This window comes from Leucoraja erinacea, chromosome 34 (genome assembly GCF_028641065.1).
Source record: "Leucoraja erinacea ecotype New England chromosome 34, Leri_hhj_1, whole genome shotgun sequence".
In the NCBI taxonomy this organism is placed as follows: domain Eukaryota; kingdom Metazoa; phylum Chordata; class Chondrichthyes; order Rajiformes; family Rajidae; genus Leucoraja; species Leucoraja erinaceus.
This window is the reverse complement of record NC_073410.1, coordinates 3,039,611-3,055,463: the sequence shown is the minus strand read 5'-3', so window position 1 is coordinate 3,055,463 and position 15,853 is coordinate 3,039,611. Positions and strand designations below refer to the sequence as shown.

The 15,853-nt window shown below is 38.6% G+C and overlaps 1 protein-coding gene across 5 annotated transcripts in view; it reads right to left on the bottom strand.

Moving 5' to 3' along the window:
- Positions 1-15,853, bottom strand: part of parga (poly (ADP-ribose) glycohydrolase a) — a 97,149-nt gene that overhangs the window by 53,125 nt on the left and 28,171 nt on the right. For all 5 annotated transcript variants that reach the window (XM_055661652.1, XM_055661653.1, XM_055661651.1 and 2 more), the window contains 2 exons: positions 6,695-6,787; positions 465-622 (listed from right to left, as the gene is read on the bottom strand). In XM_055661652.1, coding sequence (XP_055517627.1) covers positions 465-622; positions 6,695-6,787 — 251 coding nt within the window. The remainder of the gene's footprint in view (positions 1-464; positions 623-6,694; positions 6,788-15,853) is intronic.

Here is a 15,853-nt window from a genome sequence, read left to right as displayed (position 1 = left end):
ATAAATGCTTGTTTCTTTTTATTTTAAAATATGTTATTTATTTTACTCATTCTTTGCACTCTCTCTCTCTGCACATTGTACCTCTTCCTGTCTCCTTCCACTGGCTCTCTGCACAACATGCTGCTGAAGTTCGGACAATGAGCTAAAAATCATTTTCCAGAACTTCACCACTTCTATTCTTTACCCAATCACATGACCATCACCTTTCCCTTCCTTCCCTCAAGAAACTACGATATGGTTTACAAACAAGAGCCTGATGGGCAAGTGATGGGCACAGTGATGTGTAAATGTGTAAACAACAGGACATCTTGAAGTATGATTGAAGCAGTTTGCCATCCCTGTAAAATTATGATAGAAAACCCAAGTAGTAATAATATCATAAAACCATGGCACACTATGCAAAAGGGTTTTTAGAAAACTTGTACATTGTGCTGCATGCAATCAAAGGAATTGTTTGTACTTACTTCTTGAAGTTTATCTCCGGGAAATTGGAATACTCCGGTTTTAGTTTGTTACTCCGTCGAGGGAATGTACAAAAAAAGGCATTGGCCAGAAGGCAGGCTATTTGTTCTTGTGACATTGTGATGGAGTGATTCATCTTCTGCTTAAGCAATGGTATCGGCTGGCATGGAAGGAGGCAAGGCAGAGGTCATTAGTTTATTAATTTAGCAAACAGAAGCAAAATTACATTTACCAAATGATAGTACATACAGCAATTTAGTAACACAGCTGCAATCTACAAGCAGCAAGGTGGTAGTAGTTTCATTTACCTCACTTGATTAGAAAAATAATCTTATTTGAAATTTTACTGATTTCCAATATTTTAGAATATTCTTAAATTAATTGTTATAAATGGTACAAAAGCCACAATATAGAATGGATGCTTTGATTCCTTTTTATATTGTAAATGATCTAAAAATATGATTAAGATTTTGATGAACTATGGAGATATTATTTTCTCTCTCTCCCTCTCCCTCTCTCCTTCAAGAGTTCGATTTTTCAAGAGAGAGTTCGATTTACCTCTTAGGGCTAAGGGAATCAAGGGATATGGGGAAAAAGCCAGAACGGGGTACTGATTTTGGATGATCAGCCATGAACATATTGAATGGTGGTGCTGGCTCGAAGGGCCGAATGGCCGACTCCTGCAACTATTTTCTATGTTTCTATGTTTATTGTAGCTGCAAAACTAGCCTGGGGGAGGCTTATGTTAACATTTTATACGAACCTCTACAATGCAGAAAACTGAAAAGAATAGCCAACAACCATCTCTATCTCTCTGGACCTCTCCATTGCTTCCAAATTGTCAAACTACTATTCTGACTCAGCAAAGCAAAAGCAGATATTTCATTCAATTAAAATAAAGCTATTCTGCTCAATCGCCTCTCACAAGCTCTATTCCCTACCCACAAACTCTGTCTGAAACTCAACCATGCTACTTACAACCGTGGTGTCATATCAGACTCTGAGCAGAGTTTTGCAGAACACATCAATGCCATAATTAAGTCTGCCTTTTCCACCCTCTGTTGTATTGCCCAGATCCACCTGTGTCAGTTTGTCCACCATTGAAAATTCATCCCAGCCTTCATTACTTCAAAACCTGACTATTTCAGGGCACTCTTAGCTAGCTATGTTCACTCTAATGGGCCAATGTAAAGATTGTTGCACTAATTTGCATTGTTTTATTCATTCCATTATCTCACACTTGCTGACCTATATCGCCACTTAGTTTAGCAATGCCCTGATTCCCATCAACCCATCCCTTGGCTCTTCCCTGTCCTTGACCTTTTTCAATTCTACAATGGTCCATCTGTTCCACATCTGGTGTATTCTCTTGAACTATCTCCCTCCCTCCCTCCACCTTTCTTTTGATCCTTCCAATTTTCTCAATTCTCTCTTTTGATAAAATATATCCCAATATCTCCTTGTGGTCTGCTGTCATATTTTGTGGTAACATTTCTACAAAGTATCTTTTGATCCGCTGGTACATAAAGGCGGTATTTAGTGATAGTTTTCATTGCTTCTGCGGCAAAAAATAAAAATCTGTTCAAACGTAATTTCAATATTTTCTAGCACGATGTGAAATGCGACATCATAACATTGACCATGAAGTAAAATCTTGTGACAGTATACAAACAGAGGTACAAGGCTGGGTGGGAGGCTGAAGTTAATGTGCGCCATCACCAGTCTCTCAAAGTACTTCACGATGGTGAATGTCACAGCCCCTGGACATAGTTAATAAGGCACGCTACTTTACTTTTCTTGGGCACTGGAATGATAGTGGTCTTTTGAAGCAGGTGGGGACTTCAGAATGGAGTAGTGAGAGGTTAAAGTAAAATACCGTATGAATTTGCCACCTACACTATTTTAATATGTTAAAAACAATAAAAGAGCAATAAAAAAAATAAAAGCTATGAAGGTAGATTTGTGAGATGCACTCCCACGTAAATAATTCTTTTAAATTTAAAAGATATTAGATTTACTCTGAACCAAATACTGGCCTTAATTATGAATGAATGAATGTATCAAGCAAACATTCTGTAAATTTTTATTAAGACTATTAAAAAAAAATCATTTCTTTTTTTATACAAAAATGAATTACGAATAACAATTATTGTTCCACTGCAACAATTGGTTGCTTTGGCCAAGAACCATAAATCAAAGTATGTAAGAGGTTTGGTGTGATATTATCATTAATCTCTGCATTATGTCCTTGGCAATCACCAATAGATTCCAATCAGACCTGAAGAACGAGCAGCATCTTTATTGATCCCCCACGTGGCCATTCAATTTTCTGTCCTATTAAATCTGCGGTAGGTCACAGGCACAAAGAAACCCCTTCAACAACCTTGTTATTCTGGATTTTGCACTTAATCACATGAAGTGCTTTATCAGTTGTGAAATTAGTGGAATGCAATCTCCAGAAAAAATAACATTAAAGTTACTGCAGCACTGCTCTGATTCATTAACTTAAATATGTCCACTAGACCAATGCCACGTGAAAGCGGTTTAAAGGAACATCAATGGATAGTGGGGAATGTTTTCTTTCTTATTTCATGCTTAATAATTAAAATTATTTCATTTTAAATTTAATAGCTGGACCAAATAACCATCTGAGATTAAGGGGAAACAAAATGCCAATGCCAGGTTGAATAGTCCTGCTTTAAAAAAAATATTAATACAATTAATAAACTGATTATTTTACTCCCACTTCTGAAAGCTTTTCACTGTACCTCGGTTCACGTGACAATAAACTAAACAGAACTAGTAACTCTGAAGTATATAAAGATACCTACAAAACAGAATATTTGCACATTGATTGCATATATTCAAGTGCACTGTTGAATCCCAATCAGGATTTAGAGACTTCAGTTGAACTTAATCCGGGGTGAATTCGGTAAACAAAATATCTATCATATAACTATAAAATCTGTCTTTGTTAGTTAGTTTGTTTGTTTGTTTGGTTGGTTGTCATTCACATCTCCACCAAAACCAGACGCAGTAACGGAGACATTTTCACATATTCTGGTAGAGATTTACCTCATGATTTCAGAAATCCCTTCATCTGAAAATTTGGTTAATTATTTTAGTAAAATTGTTCACAAATCTGACTTTTTTTTCAAATCTAACCGTTGGCCAGCTGATGACGTCACAATGCTTTGTTCGTGGCCCAGCCCCCCCCACCCCCCCCGCTCCATTCTTCAAAAGGCACAGAAAAAACGAGCGTAGGCTCTGTTCTGCAGTTCCCGAGGTCACCGGCGCTCACCGGCTTGCTTTTGAAGAACTTTCTTGTCGCGGCCTGCGCAGCGAGTGAAGTCATGCCCCGCCCCCACTCTCCCGCTGCTAACCGCTCCTATCCCACTCCTCCCCCGCTGAACCGGCTCCCCCTCTTCGGGTTTTCCGAGAGATGCAGAGAGTCGGGCCCTGTATTCTCTCTCTGTCTCTCACTCCCAGGGTTCTCTCGCTTTTCACAGCCTACTCACCCGCCTGGCTCTCCTCTACCTCCCGTCTCCACCTCAACTATTAAAATATTATGAAGTAGATTTATTCAAGAATAAAAGAGTACATTAATTTTGACTCGCCTTGCTGGCAATGATCTAAATGATGAATATGCCTCGGTAATGAATATGACTATTTATCCAACACAGAGAGCTGACCGATCACAAAAAAATTAATGCAGACGACTCAATCAATCCAATATGTTCAGCGGCAATTAATCCAAAGCAATTTCAAAGTCAAGATTTCCTCCTATCACGTTATCCAAATGCAACTTTATACAACAAATTAGGACCCATATTCAATGTTCCCCTAAATTTACTTCAAGACTGCTCACGATTAGCCAGAGATAAAAATGCATTTGGTTACCTGCAAACAGTTTATTACTGATATAAGTGGAGTATAAATCGGATTAGGTGAGCTTCTGGTCCTAAAGAATGAAGACAGTCATTCATGAAGGAACAGCTCAGCAATTTTGACAGAACATTAATTCTCCAATACAACTACCATCAAGTTTACTTGTGCATTTATCTAGCACAGGTTTTGAAAGTTAATGTCCACTCTGGTCAAGAACTAAGGATAGCACACTATCAAAAGTTGCATTCAATTATTCTCCAATCCAAATGGAGAAATTTACATTGAAATTGGAATAAAATTGTGACCACTTCAATAGTCTTCAGGCTCAAATCAAACAACCACATGCAACTGACCGCACACCACAGCAAGCTAATCCTCCAATTTATTCACTTCTACCCAAATAGATATTTAAAATTTCTTATTAGCCCAATGTGGCAACAGAATAGGTTTGATGTTAATTTAAAGAATGGATCTCGCCCTGGGAGCCACGGTAATGAACAGCAATTTGTTAAAGTGCTCTTATTAAATGTGTGCCACAGACAAGATTAATGTTTCTGATGTTTAATTTCATTGCTGCATCCTCTGGAGGACCCCCACCGTCACAAAAGCAGGTCTTCAAATATTTAGATGCATTTCATATGATATCTAAAAATGTCCAAGATACTAGATACAGCAGAGACTGTAAGTCTTCAGTGCTGAAGACTTGTACTCTAGAATTGGTTACTTCTAACCAAACTAATTCAGTACATAGTATTTACTTGACAAATGTCCAGGCAAGTTCTGATATTGTCCTATATGATCAATTACCAAGTCTATTTTCAATGATCAACAAAGTGTTGGGAAATGCCATCAACAAAGTGAGCATTGGCCCACAAATAAGCTACTCTCTCATGTTCAGATTAAGATTTTTCAAAACCAAGTGGCTCCAGATTGTATTAAAATTGTTGTTTGGCTAAAACAGGGCAATGAGACTGCCCTTGATATCAAGGCACAAATCTGATGAATGAAACATTAAGAAATTATAGAAAAGATGGCCCGTGGGAATTTCTGGCAGAAGTCATACCAAGCACAAAGGAAGATGGATGACTGTTGAAGGCCAATCATGTCAGCCCAGGGCAGTGTTGCATAAATTCCTCATGTCCCCACCTTCTTCAGCTGGTTCAATGTCCTTATATTCCATCACAGGGACAGAGGTGGGGAGCTTTGCTAAAAATTCCATTCCAGCTCTCAAAAGAACGCAGTTTTGCTCGCATGCATCAAGCAGGATATATGGGCTAATAAATGGCAAGTAACACTAATGCCACAACATGTCAAGCCATGGCCATCTCCAGCACACAGTTCTGGGATTATCCCAATTTTCGATGATAATCCATCACCATTGTGGGGATAACCATTGACCAGAAACTAAACTGGACGGCCATAAAAATACTGCAGCTATATGAGGTAACCTGTGTCATGTAATGATTCTCAAAGTCTCTCCATCTAAAAGGCATGTCTTTCCATTATGTCTAAGGCACAAATCTTTCTATTTTCTCTAAGGTACAAGTCATTTTATTATCTCCAGGGCACAAGTCTTTCATTATGCCTAAGGCAGGAAAGTGATGAAATATTCGCCATCTTACCGGGACATGGGTGATGACGATATGTCCTCCAAAGCAACCACTTGATTGAACATCACACCCACCATCTGAACTATTCATTCCCACATCCACTGCGTAGCGTGATTCCAATGTGTACCCTTTGCAAATTGCCTTATCATTAATTGCCATGACTATTCCAACAGCCTCCCAATTATAACACTACTGGCCAAGGTAAAGGACAGCAAAAGCGTCAGAATACCATCACGATGCATGCTCTCCTCGAGAGCAAAGTAGTTTAAATTTGGGAATATATATGTGTTTTTGTAGTCTTTCCAGGAACTCGCTGCTTAACATCATAGTGCGACTATTTTAACCAGATGCACTGCCATTGTCCAAGATGCCATCTCACCTTTATCTTTTCAGAGGCAATTGGGGCTGGGGGGAAAATGCTGGTACTCATAACATAAACTAGAGGAACAATGCATTTTGTACACAGTAAATCATTCAGATGACAAAATGCTGTTCCTGAACATTGTCCTCACTTTATAACAAAAACATAAATAAATATAAAGAGCACAGATTGTTAAAGGCTTCTTTCACATTCTACTGGCATGGTGTCTCATTTTAATGTGCACTGCTTAATTAATGGTCTTAATTTGAACTCACAAAAGATGTGATAATTACTATTTCTAAAAAATATATATACCAGTCCAGCTCTTGTAACGCAAGCTGCAGAAATAAACGTACTAGTTTTTGCAACCTACCTGTGTACAAACAGTGTCCAACCGCAGAGCCAGTTCAGCCATTTCCGGCAAAAGGGACTGCAGAAGATGCTGTGTTTCCACATCATTTAAATCCTTAGAAAAAGAAAGTTTATTATTGTTGCAGTGTTGCAATACTGTGTGTACAGCATATAAATAAAACAAATGAACAATACAGATAAAACAGATATGCAAAACAAATACCCAAGGGATATTTTTAATTTAATATCTTATACACAGTTCAATAAACAAGTAAAAATATTGCCACGGCAAATCCTAATGCTCCATAATTTAATTCATGTCTTAAATTAGCTTGATTCAATAAGTAACTATAAATGTTAAAAAAAAAGACCATCTTCCTTAAAACCTGGTGTCATAAAATGATCGGTGATGTCTATTAATGGCTTGCTTCAGTTTCAAATAACTCCAATGCAAGGATGAATTTTATTGGTCATTTCTAAATGCTTGTGTTATATTTGTGAAATCAAATTTAAAAAGGCTTATGAAATCATAATTAGTAGTAGTAGGCCCCCCCCTCGGTCATGACTGACCATGGGTGATGCATCCTAGTTTGCAGGTGATGTGTGGTCGGATGCAAGCTTGGGCGATGTCATATGGAGGTCAGGCTGTTGCCCATGCAGCACATCCCCCCTCTCCACGTCGCTGATCGATCTAAAAGGAACAGCAGGGCCGTTACAGTTTGGCACCAGTGCCGTCGCAGGAGCTGCCAGAGCGAGGTCGTAGACAACGACAAACTGCCTTAGGGGCCCCGACTCCGGATTTTCTTGAGGTTTACTCCAGGAACCTTTTCCATGACTGGATATGGCCACAAGGCAGGGGAAGGGTTAAATCCTCTCCTAGATGGACTGACAAGCCCCATCTGCCCATAATAGTGCTTATAAAATGAGTATACCCACTAGATTGGATTCAGCAGCAATAATAATAGCAAAGCTTTCAGTACTGGATATTATTACAAGGTACATGTGACAGTAGTGTCTGGTGTCCATACATATGCTGCTAAACACCCAGGTCCAGAAGTTGTTTTCAAGGATGTGGTTTCCAGTTTTTGTTAATAGACTCTCTTACTAGCATTGAGTTTTATTAAATGTTTCTCCTCCTGGTATTTATGCATAGGATACTACTTAAGTTTTATCAGATAAAATATTGCACAAAGTGTTGGTCAATTACTAACAGGTTAATCCATCTTAGATTAAAGTAAAACACTTAGCCCTGAATATGGACCCAAAATGTCCAGCTTGCAGGTAATAAATTCCAAGGGGGGGGGCAAACCAAGGTTAGTGAGCCAAGAGTTAATGTGCTTTCAGCATGGAGGAATTAATTACACAATCCAGCCTGTAATACTTCAAATCCCAAATACCAAAATAACTCATCACAACCTTAGTGTAGGCCTTCAAATACGATATAGCCACAAACAATATAAAAAATGGAATTACATAAAAAACCAAGAGATAGAACAATAAAGAATTAGAGTTGGGTAGACAGCGGACCTTTGATTCTATGGAATAAATGAAAAAGATGCTAATTTATCCCTTCTAAACTATCTAAACACTGCATCCACCTGCACTGTGGGAAGTACAAGACTTTCAAGGCCCAATGGTAGCACACTGATCTTGCACTCTGCTGCTGGGCACTGTACATCATCATTTTCACACAGAGAGTGGTGAATCTCTGGAACTCTCTGCCACAGAGGGTAGTTGAGGCCAGTTCATTGGCTATATTTAAGAGGGAGTTAGATGTGGCCCTTGTGGCTAAGGGGATCAGGGGGTATGGAGAGAAGGCAGGTACGGGATACTGAGTTGGATGATCAGCCATGATCATATTGAATGGCGGTGCAGGCTCGAAGGGCCGAATGGCCTACTCCTGCACCTAATTTCTATGTTTCTATGTTTCTATCATGTATTGAGCTGGAGGGCTGATATACTTCATATCCAGTCCCTATTTATGCCAACATAGTGGGTGCATCCAGTGTGGCCTCATTATATTGAATGACGCTTTTAAAATGCTTTCAAATTTAAAATAATTTTATATATTTGTCACCATATTTAACTTGCCACAGACTCAGCAGCAGAGATTTCCCAGCCTGAGCGCTTTGAAACCAAGGGAAGGCAATGCGGCCTCCTGGAAAAATCTGGGCAAGTCCCAACATTAACACTGATGTCGAGGTAGCTATATAGCTGGCAGTTTAGCCATTTGTTTCAATTCTATTATCCTCCCCTGTGATTTCAGTCAATAGCATGTCATTTTTTTAGTTATTAGTATCTGACAATCTTAAATCAAGGAAATGAAGTTCCACACTTGCGCAACTTTACAACCATGACAATTGGTATTAGCTAGACCGTTTAAGTACTGACAACTCTTGAGAAATACTGGAGGAGTAAAGACAATCAGCCTTCAGATCGTGACCAAAAGATTGCAGCTTTTTATTGTCCGATTGATTTCTAACACCTGTCGGTAGCTTCCATACAGTACACAATTCTATCAATTATTCTTTGAGTACTAACATTTTCCACTTTTCAATGCAACTGTGGAATACAGAAAACAGCACCAGACTCATAAATAGGATCCTGTAGTCGAAGTTCCATCAGGCAGGATGGCCGTTTCTAGCGGCAATGTACAAAAGACTGTATTTCCCGAAGATGCTCCACATAATTGACATATCAGCCTCAGTATTGTGTAGCTATTGTAGATTTTTTTAACATGGTTAACAGGGTAATTAAACTGGAAGGAAAGTCATGGAGTTATAAGAAAATTCTTGCCAACAGTACTGGGTTACGATCGGAAATAAGAGTGGCCAACTCTGCATTAAATCTAATTCAGAATCCCGACCTGCGCAAGTATTGATTTACGGAGATATTGGCTGGAACATGTCAGCACAATCAATCACTCAGTAATTTTATCACGGCTGTTTTTCAGGATGCTGATTAAATGGAGGCAATGCAAATGGCTTGATTTAGTTGGAGGTTGGCAACTTCCTGGGCAGACAGCCTTGACTAGCAATTTAGGAAAGTGAACATTTATATTGCTACAAAGAGGCTTGACTAAATACTGTCATAACTAATGACTGCTTGTCACTGTAAAACTGTTCTAGTGTGGGTAATGAATGAGTACCCCTGACGGGAGGAGATGAGAAGGCGCTGAGGCAGCATGCCTAGCAGGTTTAAATCAAGACTTGACAATGCATCAAATCAAGTAAACCAAGATATGTCACATGACCGTAGGCATTTCCATACATCACAAAGGAGAAGCAGTAATCAAGTAAAAAGGCAGGTTTAATGCCCCTGTGTACATAAAGGTGGAGATTTACAGTATTGTATTTATCCATGCCAATAACCTGACTTGGTTGATTTACTTTGACAGACCTTGACAATAGGATGAATGAACTCTTTCAATGGCTACATTCTAAACATTTCAAGTCAAATTTGTAATCAGGCATGCGCCAAGTAAATGGTATTTCAAAGAACCAAGTCCACTGAAAATAAACATATCCATCAGGCTTTGACTTTGTTATCTTGTGGACTGTAAATCCACATCTGCATTTCGGCTGAACCACGTCTTCCCTTTTGCTCAGGAGCAAGAATGACAAGCGTATTTTTTAAGAAGTTATTATTCATCCTTCTCTGCTGAGGGCCAAAAGCATCAGTAAATAGACAGCATTCCTTTGTTACAAGTCCCCAGACTGTTTAATACTTCACTGTCATCAAAATTGAGACTGCCGCTAGACTTTCCACTCTCAAAGGTTAAGATGCATTTTTCGAGAAAAATGTAATTTATTGATTGTAAGTTACATTTGGAAACACGTGATTACTGCTTTAAGGAATGTAACAACCATTAGTGATTGTCATTATGCTGAGTGCTTTGTCCAACACAAATTTATTTTTTGACATGGACCAATTTGGTGCAAATTCCCAAGAATGTTGTCTTTTATGTCCACAGCATTTAGAACTGGTTTGTTCAATTGATTTTAGCAGCATCACAGAAAATAAAAATCTGGTTTAGAAACAATACATTGTGCAATAAATTTTGCTTATCATGTGGTAAACTGAAGACCACCTACAAGTGATTTTTGTTGAACTACAAGGTGGCAATAATGGGAAGATTTCCTCTGCACATTCAGGTTATCAAAATTATAATCTTGCATTCCACTTCATAGCGCTGAGATTCAATAAAAATAATTTCCCACCATTCAATGTTGCTATCGATGAATGCAAAAGTCATTTTGCCAAAGTTATGAAAAGTTTGGTAGCAGAACACAACCTTCCTTGGTGAAGCAAATCATGTAAAAATAGTGGAGAACCAAATATACAGTGGCATATGAAGAAAAAAACTGCTGAAATTAGTCCTGAACCCTCACAGAAAGGTAGTGAAGACATAAGATATTGCAGTTATTGGAATCTTGAGGAAATCACAACATTCTGGAGGAATTCAGAGGATCAGGCAGCATCTGTGGAGGGAATTGACAAACGACGCATTGGGTTGGGCCAATTCGTCAGACTTCAGTTTCATTGCTTATGTTGCCAATTTCCATCCTGCCATTTCTATATTTTCTGGATCTGTGTCTCTATCTCAGGAGATACGGTAGAGAAGGGTCTTGACCCGAAACGTCACCCATTCCTTCTCTCCAGAGATGCTGCCTGACCTGCTGTGTTACTCCAGCATTTTGTGTCTACCTTGAAAGGTGACCACAAACATATATTACAAGCCTATTGACTCCAGATATCTTGACCACCCTGCCTCCTGAAAAGACTCTGTTCCATTCTCCCAGTTTCTTGTCTCCGACCTATTTTCTCCAAGGAGGAGACTTTCCATCAAGAGTGTCTCCCAAAATGTTTTTTATTCTGGAGCATGGCTTCCCTGTTAAGAAAGACCTTGACAGCCTCAGCCACTTATATCTCACGCCTTTGCCTATCTTTGGTTTAAACCAGGATCTGCAGTTCCTGCCTACACATATCTTTTTTTCCCCCCAATCTCCTTTCAGCATTTAGCAGGGACCAATCCCTTCAAAGACACCTTGGTCCACACTTCCATTCCACCAACTATCTCAAAAATATTGCACATAAGGAAGGAGTCTGGAGAAGGGACCAGACATAAAACATCACCTATCTATGGTCTCCAGACATGTTGCATGACCTGCTCAGATATTCCAACATTTTGTGCCTTTTGTTCTGTAAACCAGCATCTGCAGTTCTTTGTTTCTACACATTACTACCAGCTCTGCCAATCATGATCAAGAAAGCCACCATTTTCTTTCTAGTTTGCACCACATTAACTAATATCAACCCAGGAAACATTATCAGATTCTGCAATTAATATCCGGGTGAAAAGAGAATAGTGGGAAAAAAGTTTAAGAAGGAACTGCAGATGCTGGAAAATCGAAGGTAGACAAAAGTGCTGGAGAAACTCAGCGGGTGCGGCAGCATCTATGGAGCGAAGGAAATAGGCAACGTTTCGGTCTGAAGAAGGGTTTCGGCCCGAAACGTTGCCTAGTTCCTTCGCTCCATTGATGCTGCCACACCCGCTGAGTTTCTCCAGCACTTTTGCCTAGTGGGGAAAAAAGTGGCAGGTCTTAAAATATATATAATTTTTGGAGATTTAGAAAAAGAGTTTTTAATGTATAGGACATGGCAATTAAAGAATAGGTCCAAAAGTAGGGTAAGAAAAAAGAGAACTAAAGCAAAGTGTTGCAGAATACTGCCAGGATGGTGAAGGTCACAATGGTCTTTCATTTTCACTGATTAAAAACCTACTATGGAGCCACTGGGGAGAGAATATTTTTGTTTTTCAATGATAAATATTTTCAGACTGGCCTTTATTACCTGCTGGTACGAGGGAAATGCAAAATTAGATGTCTTCATTAATTAAGAGATCTTTAAAGGTAGACATCATCTGTGATACAATATAGAGTTTTATAGTCGTCATTTAGCCAAACTGTCAATCTCACCACCACTCAGACCTCCTTCACCTCCAGGCTCAACCTCAACAGGGTCAGCAGGAAATAATTAACTGAATCTTTTCATCTTTATTTACTTGCAAGGTAATAAACTCAATTGTATTAGCGTGATGTGAGACATCCACAAATGTCAACCATGCTCCTCAATTACTCTGCTTTCTGATTAGAAGTAAGAAGATTGTAAAATAATTCTGCATAAAAGTGCATCTATGATTTCTACATTTAATTAGAGCACCAAATTATGCAGCTTCCATTCCACTCCATAAAAAGGTTGTGTTTTCCCCCACACAAAAAACTCAACTCGAGACTTCATTTCAAAAGAAAATTGTCAAACATGACAAGATGCACTAATTAAATCATCCCATTAAAATACTGACATAGTGATCCCAATTATATTTGATATTTACTGTTTGCAAACATCTTGTTCGAATACAAAGAAAATATGTATAATTAATTCAGGATCATGTGGGGTTTTTTTTAATGCACTTTTATTTTCTTCCCAAATGCAAATTTAAATCAATTTATATATCAAGTTTCATAGAAATGAAAAGATATTCTAAGTCAACATTATTTTTTAAATGTATCATTAATTTCAGGATTATTGGTATAGTGTTATCATGTAGGGCACAATCCTTTTGTTTTAAATTCCAATTGAACACTGTCAAGTAAACTTTTCTGTAAAATGCATTGCTAAAGCATAATGGTTTAGCAACATCTTGGTTGGGATTAAGAAACAACTGAGATCCCAAGTGCTTCGTCTTTCACATGTTTCAGTTCACACAGGGGTTGGTGCTGAGAGCATTTGCTGATGACACTGAGATATATGGCCAAGGGTTGAATGCAAGGGGACTTGATACTATTCAGAGACACAGAAAATGATTAAGTGAATGAGCAAAGGGGAAATGGACACAATTTAATTTAAGTAAATGTGCAGGAAGGTAAATCCAAGGTTCTGATTTAATGACAAGAATTAATGCTGGTGCAGGAAGAAACTAGGATGTTGTTGGAGTTGGAGGAAAACAGTGGAATGAAATGTATATTTTACATTGACACAGGAATAGAAAAGTACAGCACAGGAACAGTCCCTTAAGTTCACAAAGATAGACACAAAATGCTGGAGTAGCTCAGCAGGACAGACAGCATCTCTGGTGATGTTTCGGGGCGAGATCCTTCTTCAGACTACAATGTCTGTGCTAAACATTACACCAGGTTAAATTAATCTCCTCAGCCTACATTGATCTACACCCTTCCATTCCCTGCATGTCCACGTGACCATCTAAAAGCCTCTTCAATGCCACTGTTATATCTGCCTCCACCACCACCACCACTGGCATTGTGTTCCAGGCAGTCACCATTCCGTGTAGAAAACAACTTGCTCCACATAAACCTCCAATAGGCAATTCATTTACAAATAGATGACTTCATATTTTCAGTAGATTGCCTGAAATAGCATTGAATGGATGGAGACCGTAAAGCATTCAAAGATGAACTGTATTTACTTTGCAACTTAACATGTCCTGGCAAATCAGATAAAACAAATGAAATATAATGCAAGAAATTGGAAAATTGTCCATTTTGGCAGGAAAAAGAAAATGTGAATTATCTAAATGATGAGAAACAGCAGAGTATAATTGAAGACGATTGGAAGCAATGCAAATAAGGTTTAGTAGATTAATTGCATGTGTGGATTGTCTAAAAAACAAAAGTTGAACAGGCTAGGCTTGTAACCAATGGAGCTTAGAGCAGCCTGAACTGAACATAGTGATCCTGAGGGTTCTTGACGGGATGCAGTTGGAGATATTTCCCCTCGTATGAGAATCTAGAGTTGCAGCTTCTTCATTCTCACACAAGGGGAAACATATCCACAACAATCGTGCCAAGAACTCTCAGGTATGTTTCTGTCCAAAAGCAAAGCTGGTTGCTCTAAACCTCAGTAGATACAAGCCTAGCCTGTCCAAACTTTACCTGTCAGACATTAAAGGCAGAGATAATGATTTTTTAAATCTCTCTCTCTCTCGAATCATGAGCATTTTGAACTCTCTTGATCAAAGGTCAGTGGAAGCAGAGTCCAGGTCGGGAGATGTTTTCCACTTGGATCCAATCAACTTCAATTTTACCGGGACTTCTTAATGCCAGACTTGGTCAAATGCTGTCTTGAGGCAGTAATGTTCACCTCATCTGCAGATTGCAAAGCACTCTATTTGAGCATGAGAGTTGTACAAGGGTACTGACATGCTTCCTGGTTGTAAATTGTTTATTTTTAAGAAACTGTGTCCGTAGGAGTCTACTTGAAAAAAAAATTACTAGTATCTGTTAAAATGTCTAGAAAAATACATAGGCTGCTTAACAACTTACTACATTCTGCTTCTTACCACTCATATTTAATTCCATGCACACCAAGCTATGTTTCATTAATTGGGCACCATGGACCTGAATCTCGTTGAATCTATACTCAAATTGCGCTCTTTAAGTTTTTTCGTTTTTACATAAAGTGCATGGCCTTTGCAAAACATTGTGTTCTAATTTGAGTTAGATTTTGTCAAGGAACTAAACTCCATTTTATTTTGGACCCCAATAATACAATGAGGAGCAAGTCAGACACCTCCTTCCCCCACCACCATCAGTCTGAAGAAGAGTCTTGACCCAAAATGTCTCTTATCCATGTTGTCCCGAGATGCTGCCTGACCTGCTGAGCTACTCCATCATTTTGTGTCTATTTTGTAAACCAGTTCATTACTTCCATGTTTTTGTTTAGTTTGTGCTGCTGAAAATTTTCTGTTTTAGCTTTCTCTTATTTGATCATCCACAAGATCCTTTTACTGCAAAGATCCGGTTTCAACGAAGCAGTTTTTAAATGACTAAGTGTCTCTGATAGTGGTTTAGCCGACAAATCCAAGTCAGAATCTGTGACTCTTCAATGTCAAACAAAAGGTAATCATAATTTCCCCTGTACGTTGAATTTAGTTCCCAAACAAATGAATTGTTAACATGTTATATATGAACATAGGATGCTTGCAGTTTGTCTCAAGATATGCATGAACAATTTTTAATATTTTACAGATGGAATTAGGCACAGAGCCTCTTCCTTTATCGTCATAGTCATTGTACGATGACTCAAAAGCTAATCAAATTTCCATGGAAATCCTTTATTCAATTTCCATTGATAAGAAAAGGTTTTAAGCTATTAGCTTTCA